Genomic DNA, 26,388 nt, shown 5'->3' with positions numbered 1-26,388 from the left:
TTTCCAGGTTTGTATTAAAGGAAAAAGCGTAAGGAATTTCCAGAGTACGCGAGGATAAAGTATTTTTCTTTATAAGGAAAAACGAGTGTCGTATGATTGATGAATGATAGGTGAGAATGCGTGAAACTGGAGCGCGACACGAAAAGGAAGGGATGCTGGATGGAAAGGAATGAAAGAGAAACATAAGTGAGCGGAAAGCGAACGGACTTAAAACGTGTTATTACAAGAATATAGAAACGAAAAAAATGATCTTACGTGCATATTCGCGGTATTTTACTAACACAATCAGGAAGAAGTCAGAAGTGTTCTTAATTCATTGAAGAAAAACGTGTTGACATAAAATTATATTGGTTCAATATTGGACGCGATAATTTCTGCGCACTGGTGCGCATCATTTATTTAGACGTTAACAGCTTGAAAAATGACATCGAAATATAGAGACATTTAATGATTTATTCAAGTAAAATATTGTCATCGTAAATATATGCCACCATATGTATCAAATATTAAAAGAAAAAGGTCATTTTTCTGTTTTATGTTTCGTAACATTGTGTTATAATTAAAAAATACGAAGCATTGCAGTACAAATTGTTTCAGCTAACGGTCGCAATTTACAAGGAAATTAGCGTTTACCTCTTTTTTTTTTTTATTATAGGGTGGTTCTGCAGAAGTTTTGTACAACTCTGTTCATTCCCAGATTTTTACATTACCGTCGAATTATAGATTATATCCAGCTCACGATTACTCTGGTAGAACAGTAACGACAGTGGCCGAGGAAAAAGTTTTAAATCCGAGATTAACGAAATCTTTGGATGAATTTGTTCACATAATGAACAACCTTAATCTGCCCTATCCAAAAATGATCGGTACAGTCGATTTCTTTTTTTTTAACTCGCATCTGTAATCACATTTATTTTTTAGCATTTGTGGCAAAAAAATTTATTTACCTTTTCAGATAAAGCAGTGCCAGCTAATAAAGTTTGCGGACTATACGAAGTTCAAGATGCACAAAAACAATAATAAGATAGTCTTTCCAATGACATTTGCATGTTAATCGATTGACCAGACGTTGATTCGATTTTTTCATTTTGCGCTGAAAAGATGTTAACTATGCGTTGAATAAAAATAATCTCGGTTTGGGAATTTTATTGGGAAATGTATAACAGATAACAGCAGCGCACAAAATACTGTTGTTAATTAACACCCACATCCTGTACAATTTTACAATCCGTAGTAGTACTGCAATTAAACCCCACACATTACGAAATTTGCATCGGCATTTTGGGCAGCCCTTTTATTTTGATTAAATATTTGACTCGCTTACAACTCTGCGTGGTAAATTGGAAAAAAAGTAATTAAATTGTGCCGGGATATTTTTCATATAATGCTGAATTATTTGAATTCCACGGCACGCTAAGTGCGCTTAGTTTTTCAGCTAAACATAATCTTTCCCGACAAACGTGTTATCTTGTATATGCACGAGAAAGATTTTTACATTAGCATAAGTAAACATGTGAAACGATTAGCGATATGTAGAAACGAGAGAGAGATCAGTACGGCGAGATAATCTTTTTGAAAATTTCATCGATAATTTTCCGATTGCAACGTTATCGTAGATGGGCTGATTTTGTCCGAAATAAAATCTAAGAAGGTAATAGAAATGGAAGTTGCTGTAATCCGGTAGTTTAAACGGGCTGTCTTGTTGAAACTTGGGACGAGAAGAGACTCCCATGGTGTGCTGCTGGTTTCTACTGCATAGCTGAGGGTTGAAATCGATACCGTTTCCAGGGTAACCAGTGGGTACGGTGGCCGACACACGGGCAAAGGTATGGGCCAAGGCTATCTGTTCGTGCGTTTTCATATTCTTCTCAGCAGAGATAGAGGGAGACAGGAGCGAGAGAGAGCGAGAGAAGGGGTGTGGGGGCTATCGCGCGGAATGTCTAAGACGAAAAATAGAGAAATCAGAGAGACAGGCGGTTGTTAACAAAGCGAAATGTCAAGAGACGTGTAATAATGCAGTATATATACAGCTGCCTGAACTATAAAAATGATAAAACCAAAAGTAAGCGGCTACAGCGATACAGTTGCAACAATTTGTCTAATTTAACAATTCCCGATATGTATATGCTATTCACGATACATTTCTCCTATACAGTTTGACTTCGTCTTTGTCTTTTTCCGCTCTTCTCTTTAGCCTTGTCTCCATAAATGATGTCATACCACTGTATTATTCTTTGTATATTAATATGTAATTCTATTTTCCCCTGAAAATCGAAAAATTGGCAGTTGTATGCGGTCAACTGTGACGAATGCCACTCGAAATTTTATCATCGATTGGTATTAGCTAGGGTTTCTATACGTCGACTGGACATTTCAGTTGACCGTATCAAATATCGGAAAGACGTGAAACATAGATGAATTGAATTTACCGTCTAACTGAATGTTTATGCGATTATGCGTTGTCAATTCATTAATTCGCGCTGGTTCAAAACGGTAATGGATAATTATACATGTACATGATATAATTCATACTAGTCGAAATGTAGGAGGTAAGTGCCTTCGGAATAGGGGACTGTCACCGGTCTGTCGCCACCCACATGTGGTTTTCTTTCTCGACAGGCTTGCAACGGGTCAGGCACCCGGTCACTCCAACGTTGACGCACTTGGTCTATTTTGCCTAGCTATTTGCGATACATATATAAGTTTTATGCTAATAATATGTAAGTAGTTCAATAGTCCATTGTTACAGTTTTCAGTTTTTAAGTGTTATTGATATTGAACATCATTAAAGGTACTTTGTATGAAAATAAACAAAAGTAAGGAATGCCAAAATAGAAAGTACAATGTACAAATTTTCTCAAATGCAGTTTATAATGTATTGTAATAATGTAACCGATCATTTTCTACCGTATCATTCTAAAAAACTTTGTTCCATAATATCGTTAGATGTAGTGAACTATCTTTCAAATTTACATTATTAATTTTCCTAACACAATGTTCTTTACCAACTTTTCAACTGCAATTCATTTGGTTGGCATTATGTTAACATACGTTTAAGTAGACAGGAAAGATGCTTTAATATTCATAGTTCAATTAATCATTACCTTCAAAGGTTGCTTCACCGATAAATCCTTGCAATTTGAACGTGATGAATCTGAAACGTTTCGTCGAAGAAAATACGTCTGGTGAAAAATCTTTGGAAAATTACTAATTACCGTAATAGCGAAGTGCAGCGTTTAAAATCACGATATTCCCGCCACACTATCGACTGACCACTGCGCGCATGTGAACGCACCCTCCGGCGCGGACATCTAGTGACAAGTTTTGATTGGTCGAATCGTTTCAGCGGCACCGGCGCCGCGGTTCACCTCCATCTTGATTTCTCGTAAAGCGACCCACCCAGCAGCAGTGTCACAGTAGTACGCTGTGCTCTCGTATACGGCGGGTGAGTGGTGATTTGCGTACAGTAAATTGTTCTGCGACGTTTCTAGCGTTTGTTAATCAGTGCATCGTCGATTCTTAGTAGAAGATCAGGGCGAGAAGGAATCGTTACGAGAGGAATTCAAAGAGACGTTCACCGTGCAGGAGTCTTAAAAAGGCCAGCCGAGGAAGAAAGATGAGGAAGGGGATGCTGGTGCCCGCACTGCTGGGCGTCTTGATGGTCTACCGGGCCCAGGTGAGAGTACCGATCTGATTCAAGGTAGAATGGAAAAGGAAAAACGGGACGGAGAACGCGCGACTACCGCAAATCGATCGACTCTAAAATTTCCTCTCGAGTCATCTCGATGGCAATTTTTATACATTTTTTTTATCCTTTTGCTCTCTCACTCTGTTGGCAAAGTATCGGCAAATCTGACACGAAAAGCGCATCGCGATCAATGTATTAGCCACGGTGCACTTGTCCCATAAAATTTCCTCGAAATACACTTAAAGCCGTGCTATTTGTCAAACGGTTCGCGAAAGGCGATCGATACGTCGCGATGCTCGATGAACGCGTTCATTTAGAGTGCATTATACACTGTGTGATTGCAACGATTGACAACTACGCAAGTACATTTTCGACGAGGATGTTTGTCTTCGTCGACTACGCGATCAACCGCCTACCCGTACTCCAACGCTTTTTCCATGCGACCGAGCGGCATTAATCGAATCTGATGTTATATATCGTAGAATATCGTGTCCTCACTATTCTCTTGGTTATTTTAATCGTTAATGTCACGTATCGTGATATGACGATACCTGTCACTCTTTTTTTTCTTTTTTAACGGCTAACGTCATAATTTTAGACTCTTGAATAGAAATTACAATTTTTCAACCGTTCGAAAGTGTGCAGTTGTGCGTAGTCGCGCTTCTTGCTTGCTATACAGAAAAACTACGAACACCGCGATATTTGCCCTTTACAAACTACTTCGTTCAATTTAAAGTTGAAACTATTCAATCGTACGTAGTGTGCAATACATTCTATTTCAATTACGTCATATATTACATTTTCTCTCCGCCGTTTCCTTTCTTCTTCTATTACGATATTTGCATATTTATGCATAGAAAGATCGTGCTCATTACATATTTCATTCTGTCACGATTCTCGTAGTACACATTCGTACGACGTTCGTAATGAAATAGTCAATACGACACACATACTCCTGAAAGTCGTTTGAACAAAACATCATAATTTTTCGTCGTGGTTTTAATTTGTGAGTATATTGGTAAACCAACGAAACAATTTTAAATCTGTAGTTAATTGTTACGTACGAGTTTTCCGTCTATACTTCCCCACGCAACATTTGCGAAGAATTTTAATTGAAAATGCTCGTTTGTACGGTGTTCACGATGCGGTGCCAGCCAGCGCCGCTGTGTGCAAGTTTCGGTGTGTGTGTGTTTTTTTTGTCGGAGAAAAAAAGCACGATCCTTAGGAAGTGCTCGCTTTTAAAATGTTTCAAAGCGCCTAGTACCTATCTCAGGGGAGTAACCTTGTGTATGCGGAAATTATCACGCACGAACGAACATAGGAGAAACTGTGGAAGCGCAGATAAAGCAGAGATTGTAAATACATAAGTCGCAAAAACCTCTAGTTGCCAATTTGATTTATTCTTCAACTACTTAATTCTTCGTGACAGTTCGTACTTGCGTGTTCATCCCTCTTTATTATCACACGAAATATAAAATTCTGTCTAATAGACAGAAGAGATTCGCATCTGAAGAAGAGCCTGCAAGCTCGTTAAAGCATAGAATATATAATATAGCTAGAGTGTCATCTCTATACGACTCAATCGATTTTGGCTTCGATTAATACGAAACAAATTTAGCACCAACGTTGTAACGTGATATTTTTTTAAAGAAAATATTTACCAATAATTTTTTTCAGTAGACTTTCTCACTTTTTTTTTTTACAGTTATATTTATCAACTAGAAAGGAAATTTATTAACGTTGTGGGATCATTTACTTTAGCCTCAAACATCTGTACTTAAACGCAATTACGATCTTCACCTAGATTCGGCTGAAGGAAAGCACAGTGAAAGCTTTTCCGTGCTTTTCGAGGTTTCCTCACTTCCCGCAGCCCATTTTTACCCGGTAAAGCGCAGTTTTCATGCATTAAAAAAAAAAAAGAAAAAAAGAGAGAGAGGTAAAAGAAAAGAAAAAGATATTCCACCGCGTAAATATGCCTTCTTGTCCCCCCATGGTGTGTGCGAGAAAATGCTCCGGTAATGAAGCACGGAGTAAATGAGGACGAAAGAGTTTCAATGCATTTTTCATTTTCGGACGCAGTTTCTTTTAAGGTCACCGTGTTTGCGCCGCTTTCCTCCTTTCATTATTGTCCTGTTTCTTTCTATTTTCTATCTGTCCTTTTCTTTTTCTCCCTCCTTTTTTTTCTTTTTTTAATCAATCTGCATAGTCACATACGCTAACAAAATCAATATTCGTGGGACAAGACAAATGATTTATTCCATGCCCAGATTCTGCCTCAGATAATTTTGCAATCCCAGGATAATTTAGTAGCTATTGACTGAACGAGAATCAAAGAGAGAAAATCAAGGAAAATGAAACGGGGAGGCGCGTACCGTTCGAAAGTGTAAAATATCATTTTGAACAATCTTGAAATGAGATTTGCATTCATTTAGGATATTGATGTGACAACTATCGATAGACCGTCTATTTTAAATGAGTCTACTTTATTACACACGTTCCGTTGGAAATATCGTAACGGTAAGATAAGAAATTTCTAGTTCTTCAAAATGTTAATTACAAGCAATTATTTGCAATAAAAATTGCGAATATTTAAAAACTCACCGATATACAACTTTCAGTTATTCCAATCTTCGTTTATTCTTCTGGCGATTTTTAAAATATATCGCGCTGCATCCACATGTCTGAATTTTCACCTGATTGTAATCACTATGATAATCACTAAAATTGAAACCTAACAAAAATCACTAAATTCTCTGATTCGTTGCACTAAACTGTATTTTAAACTACACATAAAAAGCATCAAATTTGATTAAAAAAAGAAAACAATTCTCGCAGCTTCAATTCTTATCAGTTTCTTCAACTTCTCCAGCGAGTTTCAATCAAAGGCTTGTACAAACTGTTCCACCCTCCTCCCCAGTCCCAGCTGCAAATGGATTTCTCAAATCTTTCTCAGCAGCGTAAAGAAAATTCTTGGTTATTCGCGAACGAAGTCCTGTATACACGGAGTTGCAGATTTTTCTTCCAACGAAAGAATCGTGGGAACCCCCGCAGTGGGGTGCATCTTTCGTCCGAAATTAGTAAATAAAACGGGGGATAGACTGGGAGAGTGTGTCGAAAGAAGAAACACGGCGGAACGGAAACGTCCGGTGACAAATTTTCCGCGAAACGTTGGAGAAAAGATTAACGACAGACGGGTAATTCCCCCTCACCCCCTCGTCGAGTATATACTCGATTCACGTCGTTATTAGTTTTCCACTGGTTTCGAGCGTTGGAACAAGGGAGAACCTGTGCAGCCTTTTGGCCCCTCTCGGTGCAACGTCGGTTTCTGTTCTACCTGCGAACGCGCTCCAAGAGCTTTAACAATACACTGGTAATAAATCGTCGGAGAGTTGGTAAGGGTCATTCGGATAACGAACGGCGACGTGAAGTAGTTGAACCGGTGCTTATAAATTAACAGCTAACTGAACGACCTAAATTTTCGGTATTTGTATTAACGCCAGTTGTACTTCCATTTAAATGGGAAACTGAAATTTCTTACGGGGGATGTCGATACGCGCGCGCGCGCGCGCGTCACTTAAGAGGAGGAACCGGAAGTGGAGGCGCGCAACCCTTCTTGAACTCACTTTTAAATCTACGAAATAGAGATTGTTTTACTTGTAATTTTGACACTGTCGTTCTGGTACGAGGTGTTACCGGTTTTGCACTCGTTTCATTGATCGTGGGCGAATAATTGCGAACGTTGTTTTAGCAATCTCGAGTGCTGCTTTCTACTGTTGTTTTATTTGAACTTGTAACTAGGAGTTTTAGAGGGATTTTGTAGTTTGGTGTTGTATAATGTAAATTTAATTATTTTGTACGAATTTCTCTTTTAAGTAAATAGTTTACCATGTTGTGCTATAATTTTTAATTGGTTGTATTGAACACTCGAGAATATATCCGTGTTTAATCCGTATTTCTCGTTTTGTTAATACTCAACTATAAGAGAACAAAGTGTTTCGTAAATAGAAGTAGGATTAATGAATAAACAATTTTTGTATTATTGTATTATTACATGTAAAACAGAAATTTAAAATTCAAATTCTGAAAAATTGGGTTTTTCACCAATGAAAATATACCACTTTATGGTATTTCTAGAGTTTTGCTTTGTAATAAATAAAGCAAAATTTTATCCGGCTATCGATTCGCCGTTTATATAAAATAATCTTTTTAACGTATCATAGAAATTGCAGAGACCTACTTATCTGCTTGCACTGCTATTACGAAACAGAATTGCGAAACATAATTTTCTCAGTTCTTTGTTAGAAGTGCAACATAGAAAAAAACTTAGAAAAAAAGTGCGCAATCCAGAGTGATTCAGATGTTTCACGGGAAATCAGGGAAAATCTGAAAACGTACCGTTACAAATTCCAACTAAAAATATTGTAAGGTACATTTTGTAATTTGGACTAGTTCGATGAAACTCTTCTCAAATTTTCCCTGCTGAAATTACGCGTTTCTCATAAACCAACGAATTGAACCAATTTTTTTTTTTCGTTTCTTTGCTGTTCGATAAAAAAACGTTCAGTTGCAGTTCGTGCAGACTCGGAATTTTCAAAGCAATCTAAAAACGCCCGTGGAAGCAAGAAAAAGCGACGCATCCCGCGACCAGACCTCTGCATTCTGATGGCCATTGAGAATGCAGAAGAGCGGCGGCCGTCGTGGTAGAGTATCTTAAGAAAGGAATCGAGAGTCGCGTTTTGGTGCGTCAGCGTCTGAAAAGTGAGTTCCGCGCGGTGTCGCGTGTGCCCGAAGCTCCTTAAGGCTGCGGTCAGATTCGCTTTAAGTGCATTAAGTAAATCCACTTAGATCGACTCTTATATAAAACATCGGCTAATCAGCTTTAAAGGGCTGCGCTCCCGAACGTGTGTCAAAGGAAACTGTCTCGAATCTTACTCTCGTTTTCCCTCTTCCTTTCTGCCTTCTTTCTTAGTATCGCGTTTCAATCCCTATCCTACCAGAACTTTAATCGGCCTTTGCCTGTTGGCGCAACTCGTACACTACTTTTTCAACCGTCGAACGACCGAAGGTCTCACAGTTTGGACGAAAAGTGCAGCTGGGTCACGTTTGACCCATTGTAAGATTCAATTTTTTTTTTTTTTTCAATCAGAGAATCAGTTTCTTTTAGTCAGAGCTCGCGACTTCCGGTCGGCAAAGCCGGAACTCTACGGCCATAATCAAGACGCGGAGTTATTTGCTTCAAGGTTATTTGCTCCTTTCGATGTTTCAAACGTACGTTTTAAATTTTCATTACAAGCTCAGATTAAGAATGTTGTAAGCTAGGATCTTTGCAATTTTCTTCGCGATTCTCACAAGCTGCAATTTTTTTCAAATTTTTCCTAGGCGTGATTTAGCATACTGATGTTTCTAATTCCTAAAAAAAAAAAACTCCAGTCGTTTGGTCCAATTTTAAAGAAAGTTCTAATTTTCTGAATAGTGTCAGAATTTTTTTCTGACCGACTGCACGTTTTTCCTGCTTTGCATTAATTCGTGCTTCGCGTGCTTTCCATTAATTCACATCTTTCGACGGTGCGGCATAAATTTAACCGCATAAAAAGGTGTGTCACTATTGTGTTGTGGGTCATTGAACTCGTCTCCACAGACGTTTCCGTATGATATAAAAAAAGAAATTCATGGTAGCATCGTTGAAACCACTGAAAATTTTAAAATAGTGAAACTTTGTCCTCTTCTATTTCTCTCACAAATTTACCACCTAGCAAAAAAAAAACCTGAGAATTAATAGCTTGAACATCCTGTCGGTACATTTAGAAATGTAAGCCACGGTTCGATTTCAATTACCAAAACTCCGGAAATTAACGATCTTCAGCTATTGCAGCAACGTGTTTAAGAAGAGATCGATATGCGAGGTATTGATTGCCAAGTGTGCCGATGAACGAGTTACGCAATTTACCTGCGAACGTCTTAAATATGAATTCGTTCGAAAAGTAAGTCAGTCACGTTAAAGACGTGTAAATTAAAGGAAACATTTGAATCGAAGACTTTTCATTTACTTGCTGCGTCCTACGTTATCGAGGCGACGAAGAATTACAACTCGAAACGACGTCTTATTTCATTGTTTCAGCCGATAAATTGGCTAACATTTGTATATCCGCTTTTTTGGTGAATTCTGTCGGTTGTCTCCGAGGATCTATCAAGTCAACTCTCTGTCATCGTGAGTTTCGAAGCGTTCGAGCATGTCACTGTCTTCCGTTTTTCATTTTTTTCTCCCCCCGTTTACGCTTCACGTTGTTTGTCGCTTATGAGATCGATAAGGAAGGCAGAAACGCCGCGCCGGCGGTGCACACAATGAGAGACAAGCTGTAACGAGCGAACGGAAACGGGAACAGAAAGAGTCAGACACTCGGTTTGGAGATCGGTAAAAGCCTTCGCGTGCAATGCACACACGTTCGAGTAATTCTAGGCGTGTGCATTGCTAGTGGCTGCGTTCGAGACGAAAAGTAGTGAAAACGACAATCGATCTCCTTCGAGCCCTGTGGCAAATGAAACATCGCGTCGCGTTCTTTGGAAATTTGTTTGTTGCAGAGAGAGAGAGAAAGAGTGATTGACATTTTTAGGGTGAAATTAACGACTTTCGAGAGTTGTCCTGAGATAATTAAATCTTTCTATTCGTCGTTTCGAGCGTTGTCTAATTTGATTATCTTCCTCCCGTTTAATAGGACAAGTTGCGACGAAATTGAAACCGTTCCTTCGATGGAAATTAACGAAATTGACGCGTAATCGATTGGCAGGCTGTTTAAAAAGTATCGAAAGAACGTCTTTGTTTGTAGTGTTGTAATATTGGAAACTGAAAAATAAGTATCACTGATGAAAAGTGAAAAATCTAGGATTGATGTACGTAAAACGGGCGACCTAATTATCTTCTCTAGCTACGGTGGTACGAGATAATTTTTATACGTAATCTAAATGGTTTCAAAGGGCGAATAAGATGGAAGGAAATTTGTTTTACAGATGCAATTCTTCTCTGTCTTTTTTTCGAGGTCGCCTATGTTCGTTAATTTAAAAAATATTCGCGACATCGTCATTACGCGATAAAAAATCCATCGAGGCCATCCTATTACTTTTTGGGCCACAGTTTTTCTCACAAATCGGTAAGAACCTTACTTACGAGAGAAAAATTGCAAATTAATAGCGTGAACACCCTGTGTATTGTTACTAATACAGTAAGAATCCTGTAAGAATCCAGTAAGTACATCCTGTTAAGAAACGGAGGGCTAAGCGACTAAATAAAATACGACTCTGTCAGAGGAGAAAAAATGCGTATTCGAAGTGTTACATTTCATTTTATCGCCGTGAAAGCAAGAAACAAAAATGTGAGATACATCAACTGAACGTTTCAGCGTAGACTGAAGGTGTTAAACGCACACGGCAGGTTTAGTTCTTCTCTTTTTTTTTCTTTTTTTTTTTCGTTCCAATTCGCATTTCAGCCGAGTCGGTATACATATCTACTCGGATGATGCAGTCGAGGTGTGGCTAACGCGTTATGCTGCGTAAACGTGGTCACGAATTACATTGAGGTGTACGTCACGATCTCGCTTTGCATTCTCCTCGTGGGATGCGGTAATAAGAGTAGACACGAGAGCTGTCTCGGTCTGCGGAAGCTTTACCTGCCGATCCCGATTCTGCGTACCTCGATGTTGGATCGAGTCGCGCCCGACGGTTATTACAACGCTTAACACGTTCACTACTGCAGTTCAGAACTTGTAACACGATATATTTTTCTCTGTGTGTACTTGCATGTGGTATATATATATATGCCGAAAGTCTAAGATCGGTGAAACGTGACTGTAATCCGGAGACGTACGATTTTTGTATCGAACCAATCACGGTATTTCACCTGTCGAAATAAAGAAAAGAATCACCTGCAGGCGCTTTATGTCACTTTTGTACATGTATGCAAAAATAAATATGACGCATTTTGACGACAGTCGGCGTTATTCGTAGCGAGAGCAGTTGGATTTATTAAGATACAGCTGGAAGATAGGTTGGCTGTTTCTTCTTTTGAAATTGAAATGCCTATTGGATTGTGGGAGTTACTGGTTGTTAAATAATTAATAATCCTTATTTTAAACTATAAACTTTTTATTGGACACAAGGAAGGTTGGCTTTTCTACTTGATGGTAAGAGCACTGTCTACGGACTGAGAATGCTCCTATGCAACACCCTAATATTGCCTACGACCCCGCTTGGGACCGAAGGGCCTTTTGTCACGTATCATAAACATTTAGATCTTTACTAAACAGAGGTGGTATACAAAAGTAATATATACTTCCTAGTAAGGCGTTAGATTCATTTTTGTTATATCTAACTGACTGATAAATCTAAGAATGCCAAAGATGAAATGAAATTTTAAAGAATGCACAAAGTAGATGTGACGTTATCGCAGCAAACTTAAACAACTTTAGCCCATGAAAGACGAAAAAGAGGGGAATAATCGACATCTAAAATTCAATACAATAGCATATTTTTAATCTTTCGATATTCTCGTTACCCTGGTTCATACTGTAGCTACATTCGTAGTAATCGAGAATCTTTTTGGGTTGCTCGATTCGGATAAGTAGAATGGCTGGGATCGTGTCAGCCAGTAGGACACTTTCTTTTTAGAGGACCGTACTAAATAATTTATAATTCAGTCAATTTTGACAATTTTCGTTTAAAAAAAATTGTGAATGTTCTTGAAACATGAATAAACATGCGTGCAAAAAATCGATACTAGAAAGTCTTACGGTTTCTTTGTAAAAAAAAATCGCAAGGAAGACAGCTATCTGAGCTCTAAAGCTCGGAAGATTGCGCAGAGATTGAACGGCCCATTTTTTATCATTCTATACCACAACAGTATTACGACTTTTCTAAATTTTGTGCTACATAATACACCATTAGCCAGTGATTTCTATAAAAAGTGCATTTGAAAAATCTCGTAGTGCATCGCGATATTTAAATGGCAACGTAGATGTTCCAGTAATTTCTACGACCCGCTTGTTAATAGATCAGAGCGAGAAACAATTAGTTTGTTTTACATAAGACACTTCGTGATGTAATAGAACGTGGCCATATGGAGTCTCGTGTGAAACAAGCTTCGTGAGATTAGTTCAAGAAAATACATATAGATGACTAATGCGACACTTTAAGGGATTATTCTAATCTAGACTTTTCAAAAATTCTATTTATTTTTTTTTTTTTTTTGCATCTTCTGAAAGTTTACGTTTCATAGCCTAATTTCCACCCTGAAATGCGATAACTTTCTTCCGAAGCATTCTTTTCGTATCTGTACGAATAACAAAAAAATTATACAATCTCCGATTATAAAAAAAAATTAATTAAGGGTGGCAGAATTAGGTGGAACATCCTGTGTATAGTAAAACAGAAGAGGAACGGAATTTTTCAAATCAGTCAAAGAGTAAGGAGATAACTAAGTCAGTGATAAATCCCTTGAAACGTTCCTCTTAATTTCCTTGGATTAATTTCTCTCCTATTGTGTCGAGATGGAGCTTGAACTTTATCTGGTTATACAGGTAAAGGATTCAACGAATTAGTCGATTTAAATTGTTCAGTTGTTAACCTGTATGGTAATGATGTAATTGCGTGATATTGAAGGTGTTGCTTATATTGTTTGTACTGCATACGAGTATTTTTCTTTTATTCAGGTTTTTTGTTCGATGGAAATTGTTGCGTTAAAATGTTTCATTCGTTGACGTCGTTTTACACAAATTTTACAAGATTCATCGTGTTAATATTCTTGTATTCCTGATATTTTTCGCTCATTCGCCAAATGCATTTTGTTCGATTTTATCAAACTGATTTTATCTTACGTTTGACAATGATTTATTACATTTAATAGCAGCGAAATTCAGGTGAACGAATGAAACGTTTAAAATTCGTTGAGAAATTCATTGATTATACGTACACAACGAACGATTCAATTTAACACTGTACACGTGTAATTTTGCAACAAACGTGTTCGATGTAAATAAATTTGTAAAGGAGGAGAGTGAGTGTAAGATATGATAAGATAAGTGCAATTTTTTGCTGTGAAACGGAATAAACGATAAATAAAATAAATTTGTTTTATGGCGAAATGTTAGATGGAGATCAAGTGATAAAGAGAGAACAAGGGAGAATATGGTGGGAAGAGAGATGGATTTGGTCCTGGGTGTCCTGGTGGACTCGTCAGCAAGGCTACCTAAGAGTGGTCTTAGACCTTAGCGGAGAACGGTTAGGCTTTTCTTTTTCATTTTTCGCTTGTGTGGTCTTTTTCGCAGTTCTCAAGGCTGTAGCCTTTAAAATTGCACGTCATATGAGGGGTGGGGTTGGTGAGACTGGCAGGGGTTAGGATTTGCTTTTAGTTCTCTTGAATCAGGTAGGGAAAAACATTGAAAAAATCTCCATGGACGCGTCTAAACTTAACCCATTTCGTGGAAATTTTTAATTTTATCGGTTTTTTGGTTCATTTTTTAGATTTTTTCCTTTTCAATAGCCCCAGCTAAGTTTTATATTTACACGAGTTCTCTTTATTTTCTCTTCTCTATCAAAGGATGAATACTTCAAAGAGGTGTATTGAAATATCAGTGAAATACTTTTCGCATTATTTATACAGAGGATATGCAAATACTGGAGCACACGTAAAGAATAGCTCACCTTGGGAAAATTTACTTTTACGTCAGATAGAAAATGTAACGAAAAGTTTGTTTAATAACTATGAAATGAAGATTAGAGAACACGTTTGATGTTTCGTACAGCCACTGAAAAATTGTAGATTTTTATCCTTTGAGCTGTAATAGTCGTACCTTGCTCGTATTGCAAGTGTCTATAACCAAGCCATAATAAACAATTAGTTTCTCGATCATTTTTCCAGTTAGCTTTCCTCTACCACCCGAGCCCTTTGTTTTTCTTTTTGCTCTCAGGCAATCGATTTCCTGCTCTTCTTTAAACATGACCGATGCATTCTTTTTTTTTATAATAGTAGTGTCGCCATAATGAGCACAATTAAAAATACCGAAACAAGCTTTAGAATCTCCATCTTCGACACATATTTCACTGTTCATTTTAAACTCGTACAGCTCCATTCATTTTAATCGGATTAACTCGAAACTTTCACTCACTCGAGGAAAATGTCGAAAATTTTGATGATGGTTCTTGCGAATTTTATTTTAGATTGCAAGTAGCCAGATAAGTCATTTATGTAGCGCGAAGCCTGGGTAGTTAACTATATTGGCCTAATTCATTTAAGTATTGCAAATTGTTACGAGATCGAGGTAGTTATTTCTTTCCTGTGGAAGATGATTGCTTTTGCTAGGATTGATCTGGAATTACCAGGCATTGAAGTAGGTTCGCGAGCAGTAGAATGTGCTCTTAGAGGTAAGGCTGGTTGTTCTATTTTCCACGAGAATGTCGAGTGCTGATCGAGAGTCCGAATGGTCGTGTTTGTTGTATATTGGGCCTAGAATTGATCCTTAGGGGATTCCCGCGGTAATAAGTTTTGGGACTGAGTTTCTTCCCTTAACCGAGACTGAGATATTTTTCTCTGGATCATTTTTTGGAAGTGAAGTATTGTGCCAATACTTCGATCGAAGCTTTCGAAGGAGATGAAGGGTTTTCTTCAGGTCGAACAAAACCTATTCTGGGATTCCATTTTTTGTCTCTGAGTGTATTTCACACGAGTTTTTAATATAGGTTACCACTTTTTTTCCAACTCTGTTCCTGTCTTTGATTAGTTAGCAGGGAAAAGAGTCTGTGAAACGACGGCGTGTGGTATGCTGCGACCAATTATTGCTTTTTTACAGGCTGCGACGATGTGATTTTCAAATCGTTCAATTTCCTATTCTATTTCATTTTTCGTCCTATTGGGTGCACAGATTTTTCTATGCTCTCCAATCAGTTACTCTTTTTTTAGGTGAATGAAGTTAGCTGACCTGGAAGATGATTCGACGACAAGTTGTCTGTGCTTATGTATTTGTGTGGTATATACATATAGCAGGAATTTCTGTTGGTTTCTCGATACATGTACACATGTAACTGTGGATTATTTTGTACTTGTTATTTTCAATACGATCTTCGAAAAGGCAGCAGTTTCTCTTGTTTCTTACGTTGTTATCAAGAATTGTACGAAGATTTCTCTTAGGCTGCGTTGTCTGGAACTTGCTTGATTATTTTGGAATTAGGAGGAGCATAAAAGGCTCCGATGGTTATATACCAGAGGTGGTTTTAAGTTGGATGAGAACAACTTCTATTTCTTGAATAGGAGGTTGGGCAATGTACTTGTATTTCAGTGCTTTGTGGATAAGTATGGTTACTCTACCGCCGGATGAGAAGGTTGTGTCAGCTCTGGCTATATTGTATTTAGGGAGTTATACGCGTTTACTTGGCTTTAGCCAGATTTCCGAGAGAGAGAGAAGCGTTATGCAAACGTCGTGTTGGTTCAGCTATTGTGGAAATTCTTCAAGCTTTGTTTTTATGCTTCTAGGGTTCCAGAAAATTGTTGTCTCGGGAAGGTATCAATCCTGTTCTTCGACGATCTTGATTACACCCTCGACTTTTTTCATTATCGTGAAGTACAGAAGGGATGGTGATCTTGAAGCGAGGAGAGATAGAGAGCAATAATAGCGTAAATTGTTGCGTCGTATAGTTTTACGCGAGTTGAATTTTTCTCTGTTTTCTGCATTGCAGGCGGTGTCGGAGAGGCTCGAGTTGGCACCCGCTGGAGGAAGATCAGAGCCGCAAGTGAGTACCACTCGAAAATGCACGCTTCCTTTTCCTTACGAATGCCATTCAGACCTCGTACACTACGATTTTACATCGCGATGAAAATTCACCAGCCGCACCACACCGTATTAGACGTCTCGAGTCCGTTTCATTCGAAACTCACCTCTGTTCTATTTATATGGAATAATTTGCCAAATCGTCCGGCAATTTCGCCGGGAAAATACGTAAAATATTCGAACTTTCTCCGGAAGAAGATATTTCATTTTCGACAATTTGTCGCGGTAAAGATTTGTCCATCTCAGAAGTTTAGATGATAGGTTTGAGAAATCTGGCGGTTCAGTTTGAAGATTTATTGTATCGAAGTGTGTCATCGTGCTGAATTTTCGTTTATCTCGCGATTCGGCTGAAAGTAAAACAGAAAATGACTGTTTTCGTGAACGGTTTGCAAAGGTTGCCATATTATGCGAAGCCGGAGAGGTTTATCTCGCACAGCACATGGGCGAACAAGGTCGTTGGGTCTCCTCGGCAGACAAGAAGAGCTGCATGAGGGACAAACTGGAGATTCTCGAATTCTGCAAGAAGGTAAGTTTTTGAAAATCCGAACTTTTTTCCAACTATGTTGCTATTCAGATTTATTTCTGGATACCTAAGCAAATTATACAATCCGCGACACACCTTTCCTTTCTGAATTCTTCCAACTTTTTTACCTTTTCTTTCCATCACGCGACATTCGTATCGTTTAATATTTTCAGATACTCACTTTTCATTTGTAATCTTTACATTTCGATGCCTTTTTTCACTATTATTAGTACAGAGTTTTTCGTTTCTTTAAACTTTAATTTTCTTCGTTTTTCTCCTCCCTGCTTCCCAGATTTCCAACAAAAATTCCAAAAGTCTAGCAACAAGAAACAGCTACTGTATTTATAACGGAGCGTTCAGTTCATAAATCTATCGATTAAACTGGAGAACGGCTGCATGCATATCGCGGTACGTAACAACTTAACAGAATTTTCTACGTCAGAGAGAAAAGGCTCGCGTTATTAATTCGTGAAGATAGACGTGACGGTGTTGTTTCCACAGCCGCGAAGCAACCGTTGTCCAGTGAAATGTACGATAGTTTTGCGATACGTACTAATTTTTTACAGTCAAAAATAACGAGAAGAGATAAACCTAAAAAAGAATAACGAGCGGGGAGGGAAAGATTGAAATTATTAAAGCGATCAAGGAGGTAGCGCCGATCGAGGATCGGGGCTCACGGTGAAATCGCAGCTAATCTCAGCTAATCTGTGCTTGTATTTTTAGGCATATCCAAAGAGAGACATTACGAACATCGTAGAATCGTCGCACTACGTGAGGGTTAATGGATGGTGCAAACCTGGCCGAACCAAGTGTAAATTATCGCGTTGGGTCAAACCGTACAGATGTCTCGGTACGTATTCTGTACAGTGAAAATATTTTGCATAAATGAAAAAATTCTAGTCGACGTTACTATTTCAATTCTAAAATTACTAAAATAATTTCATATTTACGTTGACCTTATGAATATTTAAAAGACCAGCGTGTACAAATTTATTATTTGTTTGTGCAACTGATCAATGTACCATCAAATGGTAACCGAATTAAGGAGCGAAGAAATTGTTTAGACAAAGTGCAGCAGTATTTGAGTATTTCGTTCGGTTCAGATTTTCACAGCTTGAATATATGGCTAAAAACACCGGTGCTGAACATGTTAAAGTGAAAGCGTGGAATTAACGAGTATGCTTGCTAATTTCATTGGGAAAACTGTATGCGCGTACTGGATCAATAAATGCACACGTGCACAGACGCATATACATATGCAGAGTAGACCATCGTATAACGCAAGGAATAACACGTACAATAACGTAGTTAAACAATAACATAACAAACGTGAATAACAAAATGACCTTAAAATTTCAAATCAAGTATGAAACTTCCTTTTATTTTTCACCGTTTCTACCACCGAACGAATTTCTCCTCCATCTTATTCACCCCTTTGAAACCGTTTAAATTACGTATAAAAATCTCCTAGTACCGGCGTAATTAGAGACGGTAATTAGGTGGCCTGTATGAAAAAAATGTCAAAGTCCAAGCGAACTTCTCGAGTAAATGACGTGGACTTGGAAAACTGCTAACTTTTCCTCCAAATTACTAGAAACAGTGTCATTCACTTTCTTTGCAATGAATACACCGTTACCAAGGACTAGCCCTGCATTGATGCATATGTACGTGTTGCCTGTGCAAAGCAGACAGACAGGCAGGCAGCCAGTCAGCACGCGTTCGAATCGTTTTTTTTCTCCTTTACAATTCAGACGAGAACGAATTTCCTTTTTTCCAGAGGGGCCTTTCCAAAGCGACGCGTTGCTCGTGCCGGAAGGATGCCTGTTCGATCACCTTCACAATCAAACGAAATGTTGGGAATCTCACAGGTAAGCGGGTAAACCCGGTGGAATGTCGGTGAAGACGAGAGCGGTGCAACTGCAGCGTATCGATTTGCGCGTTCGCCACCGCGTAACCCTGTCATTAAAGCTGACTCGGCTTTAGTATTTCAATAATTCCCAGTACCCTCGAAATATGTCTCCGTTTTCACCTGAATCAACGATCGTGAATAATTTGGAAAATTTAGAAACCTCGAATATATACATACATATTTGACGTTCAAAAAAAAAAGAAGCGTGAATTATTGAATAAGGTGAAAGGATTGAATTTTCACGACAAAAGTGGGAACTTCAACGCAAGTATCTCACGGTGAACTGTGTATCTATACAGGAGATAGATTCAACTGAGAGATTTCTGTAAGAAAAAAAGGAAAAAGCAATGGGAATCTTGTGTTCCAGATGGAACGCGACCGCAGCAGACACTTGCAGAGAGCGAAACATGAATCTGAGAAGCTTCGCGATGCTTCTTCCTTGCGGAATATCTCTGTTTTCCGGCGTCGAATTCGTGTGCTGCCCGAAACACCTGAAAGGTACGTAACGTACGTACATTATCTTATATACCACCATACATACGTATATTCCGTTCATTCACCTTAAGGATGATCTTCCCCTGTATCGGATGGAACGTGGAGCACCCTTAACGCCTAACATTCGCCGCGTTGCTTCGCGATGCGTTCTTGTATCGCGATAAGGAACCAGCGAAAGCAGCGAAACGGTGAAAAAGTTGCACAGAAATACCCCCCTTTTTATTCCAGTAGCTCTACGCTTTAGCAAGCTTTCGAGTATAATAGAGAGAGAGAAAGGAGGAGAAACATAGGGAGAGAAAAAAAGAAAGAAACGAGCGCGCGCCAGAGTTTCGAGGAGCTTCAGCGGTTGTCGAATTTTCTGCACGGTGATGTGTCTGTCGTGGCAAACAGAACTCGTTATTGTAATTCGTTGAACAGAGAGAAAAAGAAAAGAAAGAAAGAAAGAGGGAAAAACTATTATACAGCTCGATATCCGCTTGGTAAATAGCGTCGACCGTTAAATTCCGTCGCGAAATTCCCTCTTTGTCGTTTTCTCTGCGTTCTACGTTCACTTCAATCGAGCTTTTTCGCGTGTCGAGTACACTTTTCTGTAATCCATCGAGTCACATAATACCGTTAAATCGTTTCACTGGTTTTCCTTGTTGTTCCAATTAGCAGCATTGGTGTATGATTATTCCAAGCATGTTACAATGGCACAAATGGCTGCGTGTGTTCGTTAAAGACGCTCGGTGAATCTTGAACTTGTCGCAAATAGATGGAATTTGTTTCTTCGAGTTCTGTTCGTTTTCTCGTGTATGATATACGAGTAATTTCTGTTCCATCGAAGCCCTATTCCCCGTTTCGAATGCTAGCGGCGTACGAATAAGGGAGGGTGCATTAAAGAATCGAGGGTGTGCAGTGACTCACACCGAATTGCTCCCGTTTAGGTAGGTATTTGTCACCATAAAATGCACTGGGTATAAACAAACCCCTTCTTGTAATCAATACAGACATATTCTACCTTTTGTTATTATTAAACAGAACTGAAAATATGTATAAATATTGAAATAACGACGAAAGTTACGCTATTGTACAAGAAAAATCCTCGCGCTAAAAATCGTCCATCTACTTTTACTTAAGAAACTTAAACATTTATTGAAAATGTATATAAGGGGAGTTCCCCTATCGCCGGACGTTTAAGGTTTTTCTTAAATAAATCTCTTTACCTGTACACACGCGACTGAAACGCGTAGAAAACTTATTTTTGCTTGTTTTATCTCCTCTAAACGACACGCGGAATAACGGCTCGGTAGCGTTTCAGTTATTACAGATATAGCTAATGTGCCGTCCGGCGTTAAGGGAACTCCCCCCAAGGGTTTCCTTTCTGTCTGAAATATGCAGTTTAATAAACTAATACTATACTTAACAAATAAAAAATATTGAGAAACAATTAACACATTTTTCAGTTCGGGGAATCCAAAAAATGTCACAGGAAGACAATTTTTAGTACAATGCAGTTTTCATAGATATTATCCTTTCCTTGATTCTTTTGCAAAATTTTCCACTATATTCTACATTTAACCAAATATCAACGTAGACGTAGTATTTGCGCATCGACCTGCAAATGTACCATGTTTGTATACTACGTATATATTCCATAGAAAAAAATTAGGAAAGTGGTAAAGGGTGGTAAGCATATATATATTCGATTCTCCCTCTTGGTTCCGCGCGCGCTCGACCAGTTTTACCTTCGTCGCTTCTGTCTTACTCGTTCGTGCAATCAATAACGTCTGTCGACGTTCTCGACGACTGCGCGCAACGTAACACTATGGTTTTGCCCTTTCTGCTGGGTTCCTGCGCATCCTTTCTTTCCGCGGTGTACCACCACGACACCAGAGTATACTACACATTGTACACGCGTACCTGATCAACTCGAGCCAATACGCTTTGTCCATGGTAGTTATGGTCGGTCTGCTAACCAATTTGCGACACATCCCTCCATTCCTTGCCATTCCACCTAGTTTACCGATCAATAGGAATAACCGATGAATCATCGACCGAATCTTCAATCTCGACCATAGACCATCGGCCACCGTCGACCTACCACCGTTTATGCTAATCCTTTTAACTCTCGTTTTACCGAGCTCTCGCGGAGCCTTGATTTCACAGGGATGAAAAATGTCAGAGTAACGTTTTTCTCTATCTTCTTCTATGAAATTTTGCCGAAAGAAACGCTGAACGAAGAACAAGACTGGGTTGACAATGTTAATTTATTCGAGGAGAAACGTTACTCTCAAATATTTTTAGTTTATTTCCCTTTGTCCTTTGGGAAAATCACATCCCCCTTTTTTTTCGGGGAGGCTGTACTCGGAGAAGCGTTAACCTGTATAATTTTTTTTAATATCCAAGTCTTCGTCTAGGATAACCATAGACGTATGTAGAAGGTTACTAGTTACTTGTTTGCAGATTTTGTTTATATCGCTATTTTTAAGCGAACAAGCTGCTGAACTGTGCACAGTTTTTAGCACGGAGAGAATTTTCATGGACGAGCGAGCAAAGCCTTTTTCCTTCTGCGTTTGTGAAAATACGTGGAAAACCCTCGACGTTTAAGCGAAGGGTGATGGTAAAGAGGGGAGAGGTGGAGGAAAGGAGGATGAGGGTGAATTGATTCCCGTTGCTTTCCGTATCATCGATCAAATCTTGATATTTCCTCCGTCTCCCGTTTCTCGACGCTTATCGACGAGGAAGAAGGAGGGTGGAGGATGTGACGACGACGAAGGCGACGACGACAGCGCGTCGACAGCGATGGCTTCGATACGTGTGATAGACGAACAATGTTCTCGGGGAAAAAGTGCCAACACAACCGCCGCGTGACCCAGATAAAAGGATAGCGGCGATGATATACACGCCGCGCCGGGCAAAACTTTTGTCTGCCTTTGCAGAACTGGAGAAGTCAGCTCATCAGTGTGGCTATTCTCAGAGAATGGGACATCTCGAGAACCTAGTTAGTCAAGACGGCTGTCCTCTTCAACATAACAGAGACAAATTAGAGATTTTTTCACGGTGGGAAAGGGAGACACGAGTTGCGGGAAACACGCGGATCATACCAACGGGCTTAAATTTTCAAACTCCGTACCTTGTGTTCTCACCATTTTGCAATGTCAACCATTTCGAATTCCGTTCTCGCTAGAATATTTCTTTTAAGTAAGATTTCAAATTCGCTGAATGGATTTTCGGAATATCGGCAATTTTGTTTCGTTTTCGAAATAAACATTTTCAACTTTCGACTTTTGCTGTTTTTTAAATAAATTGCTGAGAAATTGAAATACCATTCAAGCGTATACAGAAGGTGTTCGACGATAAATGGGAGAAATTATGAATGAAAAGTAATCAAATTGCAAACTCGACTAGGCTTCTCAGTTATAAGGGTTTTTTAAGACGCTTGTAAAATCGTTTAAGATTGAATTCGAAGTAGTTAAATCCTCTCAATTCGCTTTACTATTAGGGACCACTTTTTGCGCTAGATTAACCAGACAGAAAGTGATTTTTTCAAATGTTCCTAACTAAAAATTGACGGGAAATTCTTCAATTCTGTTAACTGCCCAAATTTCCGTCGTATTCGATCATATGAGAATCACTCCACAAAATTTCTTTCGCCTGTCGTCGAACACCGTGAACAAAACAATATTGAGCAATATTGCGAAAGTTAATTAAACGATACTATTTTCGTATACGATTTGTAGAAAACATGAAAGCCAAGAAACCAATTGACTTACCGATTCTGAAGAACGTGGATGAAGATTTGGACGAAGGCGACGATGACCTTGACGACGAGGATGACCTGGACGCCGATGCTGAAGACGAGGACGACTCGGAGGCTGACCCTGAGGATGTACTTAGCGATCAACCGGATGACGACGAAAGCGACGAAGAATATCTCGACGATTACGACACTACGACAAAGTAAATCCACGTTAAATATCAAATACATACTTGATATACGTACATACATAGTTACGAAAATTGAATTTCACTAACGTCTATTTTTTCTTTTTTTTTGGTCCAGTCGATTGTCAACTACCGTTTCAACTACGGAGAAAACGAAACAGGACGTAACTGCGATGCCGTTGCCAGTTAGCACCAGCACACAACAATCTCCGCAATCGCAAAGTGTAGTCGCTCTTCGTACACCTGATCCGTATCTTACTCACTTTGATCCACGCTCCGAGCACCAGAGCTACAAACAAGCACAAATGAGGCTCGAAGAGGTGCACAAGGAGAAAGTGACAAAAGTAAGCGGGTATTACCAGCTAGCTCGCCTTTGAATCACTTTTTGCAACTACTTACCACGTACGCAACCTTTTTGCAACTTCTTCTCGTCGTTCTTTTCTCGTTGTATTGTTTTTTACGGTTGATGAATCTTTTTCGCGAAGAGAAGATACAAAGAAGCGATCGAATTTTCGAGAGACAGTATTATCTCGCGGGACACTATGGTAGAAATCTTTGTGCTACAACGTTTTCAGGTGATGAAGGATTGGAGTGACCTCGAGGAAAAGTATCAGGATATTCGCGCCCACGACCCGGTTGCCGCTGATGCTTTCAAACGATGGATGACCGCGCGATTCCAGGAAACTGTTGCAGCTCTGGAGGAGAGCGGTGCCGCGGAGAAGCATCAGTTGAGCGCTATGCATCAACAAAGAGTGCAAGTACGTGATTCGTTGAGATGATATCTCCAGTATTGCTTAGTGAAAAATTATCGTTTAACTTCTAGGAAGCTGTTAAACAAAGAAACGAGGAAGCGATGTCTTGTTATACTGCTGCTCTAAACGAGACACCGCCAAATGTAAGTTTCTTAAACGTACGCAACAATATCGAGTACTTTTTACACGTTTTCCTCGTTTTTCTTCACTGGTAATCTTCTCACGAGTTGTCGTCACCTGTATTCTTATTTTTCACAGATGCATCGGATTCAAAAGTGTCTACAGAAACTTCTTCGAGCTCTTCATAAAGATAGGCATCATACTATTGCTCATTATAAACATCTGTTGGACAGCAGCTTGGAACAAGCGCAACGCGAAAAACCTGCAACGTTGGAACATTTGGCGGAAATCGATCGAATCACCAATCAAAGTCTATTGATGCTAGAACGGTAACGACTTGATCGATATATCAAATATAGCCTAACTAATATTGACACGTCGGAGAATAGAAAGTTCCAAATTTCGACATTGCAGAAAAACAAATATACTTCAATTTATAGAACACTATATGGAGGATTTCATTCGTTATATTTAGGTATCCTGATTTAAGCGCAAAAATTGGCGGCCTTATGGATGATTACGTTTTGGCCCTCAGGAGCAAAGATGAGACTCCTGGACTGCTGTTAGCGATGACACGAGAAGCGGAAGCAGCCATTTTAGATAAATATCAGGCTGACGTCACCAGTAAACAGCAAGGTGACTTTAAAATTGTATAATTAACCGAGCAAAAATCTTGGCAATCTTACGAATAGGAATAAAAATTATTCGCACAAATATTCGGTAAAGATATTTAAATGAAATCTACCGATTCGCAGAGAAAGAACATCAGAAGCAACTCGAACGTGCGCGCAAAGAACAACGCAAAGCTGAACGTGGCGAATTACGAACTGAACAAGCGCAACAAGAAGAAAATGATTCGATCAACGACAACAAGGATGTTCAACAACAATCGGAGCAACCTTCGGCAGTAGCAGCTATGCACAGCGAAGGACTTGTTAGGGCAGCTCATAGCATGACGCATGATATGTCCCATCCTGAACCGGTAAACACATAATATATACAAGGTGTCAGCGAACTAGTAACACAACCCAAAGGGGTGAATCTACACGAAAAACTAAGTCGAAAGTGTAGAGTAACATTTTTTCATACAAAGCTTCGTGCTAAATTAAGTGCACACATACTCGACGAATCTTTAACATTGACTTACTTTTTTATGTAGATTCATTATTCTTCAGGTTGAACCGTTATTGATACTCTGTGTATAATATTATATGATTTGTACAAAAATTATATTCGTGAAATTAGACTTCAAGAAGTTTAGCAATACCTTTCTATCTCTTTTATCGTATATAACACAGGGTTACTCAATAAGAAGAGGAGAAGTTTATCACAGAGAAAGTCGATCCGTTTACTTTACACTTGCGTTTGCTGGAATTGCACTTATGGCTGCTGCGGTGGTAGGCGTAGCAGTGTTCAAAAGACGCAGCGCAAGAAGCCCTCATAGTCAGGTATGTTTTTAAAATGGTGATTCATTCAAATGATAAATCATTAATTCCTTACTTTTCTATTAAATACCGATGTTCAACGATATTTTCATCAAATATTTTTCAAACGTACCATTGATTGTGTATAGTTGAAATGTTGCAAGGAAACCATTGTCATTTGTTTCTAACGTTGAATACAGGGTTTCATCGAAGTTGATCAAGCGGCTACACCAGAGGAGCGGCATGTCGCAAATATGCAGATTAATGGATATGAAAATCCTACATACAAATACTTCGAGGTTAAAGAATAATTAATCACCTCGGTCTATGAACAGTTTTATTTCAAACTGATCTTTAACAATTATCTCCATTCTCGCGCATATGTTCTTTAAGAATCTCATAGTATTTTGTTAGTGTAAGTAATCAGACTATCAGGTTCGAGGTTCTTCCGAAGATTCCAAAGGAAACAATTGAGAAGCTACAAATCTACATCGTAATGATATATGGAATGAAATCTGTCCATAGAAAAATAGGTATATCGCGATACGGTATCATTATGATGTGACGTCTCTTCATTGCATCTCGTAACTCGATACAAGTACGATTGACGATCTATGATTTGTACGAAGCCTAGTTCATGTAAATTCCAATCTCTACACAGAAGAGATATGAATTGGTCCATTTGCTCGTACCATCAAGACTACGTGCGAAACAATTTGAAATGGAAAAAAAACATGCCAA

The 26,388-nt window shown here is 38.9% G+C and overlaps 2 protein-coding genes across 5 annotated transcripts in view; both read left to right on the top strand.

The window, feature by feature from the left end:
* LOC108576875 (persulfide dioxygenase ETHE1, mitochondrial) overlaps nucleotides 1-1,250 on the top strand; it is a 4,433-nt gene extending 3,183 nt beyond the window's left edge. The window contains exons 5-6 of the mRNA XM_017939938.1: nucleotides 656-866; nucleotides 956-1,250. Coding sequence (XP_017795427.1) covers nucleotides 656-866; nucleotides 956-1,020 — 276 coding nt within the window. The 3' untranslated portion in view covers nucleotides 1,021-1,250. The remainder of the gene's footprint in view (nucleotides 1-655; nucleotides 867-955) is intronic.
* Nucleotides 1,251-3,368: 2,118 nt separating this feature from the next.
* On the top strand, nucleotides 3,369-26,123 carry LOC108576891 (beta-amyloid-like protein). 4 transcript variants are annotated; one of them, XM_017939955.1, is made up of 16 exons: nucleotides 3,369-3,445; nucleotides 3,524-3,676; nucleotides 16,406-16,459; nucleotides 16,892-17,023; nucleotides 17,744-17,870; nucleotides 18,798-18,888; nucleotides 19,297-19,427; nucleotides 23,147-23,366; nucleotides 23,470-23,695; nucleotides 23,927-24,109; nucleotides 24,175-24,246; nucleotides 24,362-24,552; nucleotides 24,699-24,859; nucleotides 24,979-25,205; nucleotides 25,522-25,671; nucleotides 25,848-26,123. In XM_017939955.1, the coding sequence occupies exons 2-16, from the start codon at nucleotides 3,617-3,619 to the stop codon at nucleotides 25,956-25,958; spliced, it is 2,136 nt and encodes a 711-aa protein (XP_017795444.1). In that variant the 5' UTR covers nucleotides 3,369-3,445; nucleotides 3,524-3,616; the 3' UTR covers nucleotides 25,959-26,123. The 4 variants fall into 4 exon arrangements, with proteins under 4 accessions (XP_017795444.1, XP_017795445.1, XP_017795446.1 ...); XM_017939956.1 differs by having other exon boundaries at nucleotides 3,381-3,445; nucleotides 3,527-3,676; XM_017939957.1 differs by having other exon boundaries at nucleotides 3,421-3,676; nucleotides 23,936-24,109.
* The last annotated feature ends 265 nt before the right edge of the window (nucleotides 26,124-26,388 follow it).

Source organism: Habropoda laboriosa, unplaced genomic scaffold (assembly GCF_001263275.1).
Source record: "Habropoda laboriosa isolate 0110345459 unplaced genomic scaffold, ASM126327v1 scaffold561, whole genome shotgun sequence".
NCBI lineage: Eukaryota > Metazoa > Arthropoda > Insecta > Hymenoptera > Apidae > Habropoda > Habropoda laboriosa.
Note: the sequence above shows the minus strand (reverse complement) of the source record. Positions and strands in the feature narration are given on the sequence as shown.

Bases quoted from the DNA above. Each gene is read 5' to 3' on its own strand.
- LOC108576891 (XM_017939955.1), top strand. From the start codon at position 3,617: ATGAGGAAGGGGATGCTGGTGCCCGCACTGCTGGGCGTCTTGATGGTC. The intron at 17,024-17,743 runs GTAAGTTTTTGA...TTGTATTTTTAG, and splicing joins TTCTCGAATTCTGCAAGAAG to GCATATCCAAAGAGAGACAT. The intron at 24,247-24,361 runs GTAAGTTTCTTA...TATTTTTCACAG, and splicing joins TAAACGAGACACCGCCAAAT to ATGCATCGGATTCAAAAGTG.